This window comes from Vitis vinifera, chromosome 7 (assembly GCF_030704535.1).
Source record: "Vitis vinifera cultivar Pinot Noir 40024 chromosome 7, ASM3070453v1".
NCBI classification, from domain to species: domain Eukaryota; kingdom Viridiplantae; phylum Streptophyta; class Magnoliopsida; order Vitales; family Vitaceae; genus Vitis; species Vitis vinifera.
The window spans coordinates 22,332,679-22,337,367 of NC_081811.1; the positions used below are offsets into that span (position 1 = coordinate 22,332,679).

General features: G+C 35.9%; 1 protein-coding gene across 1 annotated transcript; it reads left to right on the top strand.

The window, feature by feature from the left end:
• The first annotated feature begins 666 nt into the window (after positions 1-666).
• LOC100240828 (uncharacterized) lies at positions 667-3,760 on the top strand. The gene is made up of 5 exons (XM_010654340.2): positions 667-964; positions 1,065-1,117; positions 2,973-3,149; positions 3,245-3,325; positions 3,432-3,760. Exons 1-5 carry the CDS (start codon positions 911-913, stop codon positions 3,598-3,600), a joined length of 534 nt encoding a protein of 177 aa, XP_010652642.2. The 5' UTR covers positions 667-910; the 3' UTR covers positions 3,601-3,760.
• The last annotated feature ends 929 nt before the right edge of the window (positions 3,761-4,689 follow it).

The following is a 4,689-nucleotide window of genomic DNA, read 5'->3' on the forward strand; positions in this document are numbered from 1 at the left end:
ATGCTTGTAAAAGGGTGTTAGTGTACTGTACTCTTTTTTTTCTTCGTCCAGGTTTTGTCCTACTGGGTTTTATTGGCAAGGTTTTTAACGAGGCAGTCCTAATATACCTAGAAAAGAATATTGTACTCTTTTTCCTTCGCTAGGTTTTTCCTATAGGGTTTTTTACTAGCAAGGTTTTAATGAGACATATTCTTTTAATATGGTGGTCATCCAAGGGGGAGTGTTGTAAATGAAAAGTAATGAATGACCACATTGATGACCATTATGAACTCCATTTACTCATCTTTAAGATGAGTAATGGGGGTTCATATTATGAAGCCTATAAAAGGCTTCTTACCCCCCCATGTAAAAGCATCTCGAAAAAAAGAAAGAAAACTCTTCCTCTCATTCTCTCTCTCTCTCTCTTTCTTTCACTTTCTCAATTCTCTTCTTTGATTTTTTCTTCCACATTATATATCAAAGTAAGATATATTTTATCTCTACTTCTTTGATTTGCATTATATTTATCCTTGTTTTACAACAAAAATCATTTTTTCAACTGTTTTTTTGTTCGTTGGGCCATTCGGTTGGGCTGAATTCTGAAAGGACTCATCTTAGACGCGATTCGGAGGAGTCCTAATTTTCAAAATTCCATAGACATGGCCCATGGGCCACGTAATACGAGACCCAATGTTCCGGAGAAGTTGCCAACGCGGTTGGTTCCAGTGCGGATTCCTCCACCGTACGCTAGTGAGGAAAATACTATTGCCAGAACCATCTAGTTTCTTCCACATCATGCCCAACAATTTCATTGGACATCCGCAACTAATGGACCGTGGAAGCAACAAAAGCAGTTCTGGCAATAACACTTTTCTTTTGATAATCTAATTCATCGGTTGATCTACCCAAAACCCTAAACCCTAATAGAGAGATGTCGGACAGAGATGATGACTCCGATGCTCCCGAAGAATTCACATCCGAGCAGGTTCGTACTCTACATTGTTTCTTGAAATCAATAGAAACATCCACAAAATGTTAATTCGAAAACGAAATTTTGTGATTTTATTTATTTGTTTTCGTTGCAGGGACTGCGACAAGACGAAGAGATAAGAAAAGTTCAGAGAGAAAATAAGGCTAGGTATGCTTTCTTCTTTTTTGTTTTGTATTTTTTTTTCTGGCTCTCTTTTTTAATACGCTGTTTGATTGCCGAGAAAACCCAGAAAAAACAAAGAAAAAAAACTGCAATTTTGAACCTAATCCTTTTTATTTTATTTTAATTTTAAAAATCTTTAAATGTTGTTTTGGTTGCATAAGGTGAAAATCTCAACTCAACCTGAACAAGTGGGTGGTGAATTAGGATCAGTTGTTAGCGTCTTTTCTTTGGGGGTATTTTCTGGGTTCGAAAATCATGAAATGTTAGCGTCTTTTCTTTGTTTGCATTGTCTCATCAATCAAATAGAGCTATAAGCCTATAATTTCTGTTCTGTTTGAACTTGGGTGTGATTGCGAGCCTCTGAAACCTTTTGATGTGCATAATGGTTCTGTAAATTTGTTCCAATTAATTATGCTATTAAAAGCTACTTACTTTGTGAGTAGCACCTAGGCAATGACATTGAGACATCATTGAATGATCATTTGTTTAATTGTTTCATTGTGGTGCCCTTGAACAATTGTTTGTTTAAAAGTGAATATTGTGATTATACCGATAGAAGGTTGCAACATTATTTCATTCGTGTTTGGACATACTGGCACTTTTTTTCAAGAGGTTTTGAAGATTGGTATTTATTTATTTGGAGTGCTGAGTATGCATTGAAATGTATGTTTACCTGCTTCTGGCTTAAATTAATCCTTGAGATCTTCTTAGACATCTTTTAGTTGAGATTGAAAGTTGATGGCATTCTACATAAGGACATTATAATAGTTCATCAATTTCTGTTTTTTTTTTTTGTTATGGTTTTTATTTTTTTTATTCATATTTAGTAATTTGTGATTTGATGGTGACAAAAGTTGATTGACAAGATCACCTGATGTTTATTATTGAGAAATTAGACATCCTTCGTTTGATATTAATTCTGTGACTTAATTGTCAGTTCCAGAGCAATATGCTAGAGAAATTATCATTTTTCTTTGCTTTAATTCTTCTAACTACTTACATAATTGGATGGTGTTAAGAGCTAGGATTACATGATTGTATGTTGTTAAGAACATAAGGTTATGGAAATAGTGTGTCTAGCGTTGTTGGTAAGCCATGTGCCTGGTTTCAAGTATTAGAAGATCTACTTGCACATCAATTTTTATTTTTATTTTCCATAGAAGAGATGGCTTCTGTTCAGTAATCTCCTAATTCAGAATGGCACTTACATTGGAGTTTAGAAGAGGATTCTATGGAGCTTAGGCCTCTTAAAAGCTAATGGAGGTGTGTGAAAAAGTTTCTGCCTCAATGTGACCTTAGGTTCACATTCTAATAATATTTTTGAAATTCACGTTTTCTATAAGGAGTTTGTGACTGCATATCAGCTGTGGATTTAATCTGTGTCATAGTTATGCAGCCTAGGCTCTACGCCAAATGCCTTCTACTACAGTTTTATCTTGGGCTCATTACTGAAGCAGTTTGGGATCACCTTTCCACCAAACATGTTTTTCACCATCTGAACAATGAGGTTCACCCTCTTTACTATTAGCTGCCAATAATTTCTAAATCCTGATTGAAGTTATCAACCCAAGCAGAATTATATAAGCTATAGCACAGTTCATTGTGATTCAAGTTCGGCATAAATTTAGGAAAAATAAGGGGAAAGAACACACATAATAATCTGGCATATGCTTTCAAGAAATCTTGAATGGCCATTTCATCTGCAAGTCTTAAATTTCATTATGCCTTTGCAGTATTGATGCCTAAATTTGTCTTAATATCTTTAAATTCTGCTGTCAAATACACAACTAAAGGTGAATTATTATATTTTGGATGACTTGACGTAATTATCTCATTTTAGGGTTGTTCGAGAAGGAAAAGAACGTCGCAGACAATGGGCTCAACGAAAAACACCACGCACATCTGGAGGTGATGAAAATGTCCAAGATGTTATTGAAAATGACACGGCCCAGGAATCTATGGCTAGTGGAGGAATGCTTCCAAACAACGTTGTTGAACTCCTTGCCACTCGTGAGAAGTATGTCTCTCTCTCTCTCTCTCTCTCTCTCATTCATGTTATGGAGCTTGATTTCTTGGCATGAGTTTGTAATCTGGAGGACATATTTGTTGCAGGCAAGTCTTCTTATCGGACTCTGAAGAAGAGAAGGCCGTGGAAAAGCCATCCTCAAAGAGGAAAAAGTCCGGAGGCAATGGGTGAGGGACCTCTTCCTTTTATCTTGATGGAAGAATGGTTTATTCTAGGTTCATGTAGTTTAGAAATTGAAATAAATATTTATTTTTCCTTCAATTATTATTGCAGGCCAGATCCTGTTATACTGAAGGACATACCACCTCCTCCATGCTTACAAGACGCCTTGGAATTTTTGAAGAAAAAGAAAATGCATGTTTCAAGGTCGACATCAGTTTTGAACAACTCTAACCAAGCTTTCCGCCTCCTATCAACATCTGGCTTGTTAAGTAAGAAATGAGGAGCTAGAATGTTAGCTTATTGAGTATTAATGCTATTTTTGCACCTATCAACTCTAACCTGTAATATTAATGCTATTTTTGCACTACCCCTGCTCCATCAGAAGCACATGGTTGTTCATGATCAACATATTTTATGAGTTTAACATCTTGTGTTATTAATTGCATTGTTCACCACCACTGGAAATACCTCCATTTTTCTTATGGACTTTAGCTCATGGCTAGTCTTATACAATATATATAATTTGAGGTATATATAAACATGTGAGGATCCACCAAAATGCACTATGCATAATCCTACTAGATTCCAACAGTCTTCCCAACTTCTCTTTCATTTTATAGGCTCTACCAAGTAGCAATGCTCTCTGGTGCCTTTTTTATTAGGAAAATTTAAGCAAGTCATCACGAAGTGCAAGTTTACCAAGAAAGGATGCCCCAAAATGATATGATAATTCAATGTTTTTTACTCAATGGTCATAGATCCACTTATCTTGCCATTAGAATACAAGTGCGGCCTCTTTCCCACTTATCCTTTTTCTTTTTGGTAGAATATTTCCCCACTTGCCCACTTTCTTATATATAGTTCCCTTGCTTTATGCTCTGGATAGATAAGTGTACAATGAGAGGTTATTTCTTTACCAGTCCCATCAACTATAGGAGCTCCCATGCCATTTTTATCTGCTATAATTTTATGTCAGTGTGTAGAATAAAGTCCTTTAGTTCTGCGTTTGGGTGTTCTAGTAAGGATCATCCATGGACTTGCAGTGGCCGTCAGAGATTTACTTAGGAATGAATCATAAGGTGATTTCTTTAAGGAGTTTCACTGCTTAGAATGGATTTAGGACCATCAGCTTGTGAGGCCATTCCTCTCAGCCGCATGGGATCAGTCTCCTTACAAAGTGCCGGAATCCAAAAGTTGAGTACAGGGGGTGTTTGGTACGTTAGAATAGAGAATTGAAATGAATATTTTGTTTCTATTCCTATTTCTTAATGGATAGAAATGAATTTGATGATTCCATTTCTAGCATTTGGATGAACTTAGGAATGCAAGATTGGAATGATTATTTGTTTCCATTCAAATGTTATAATAA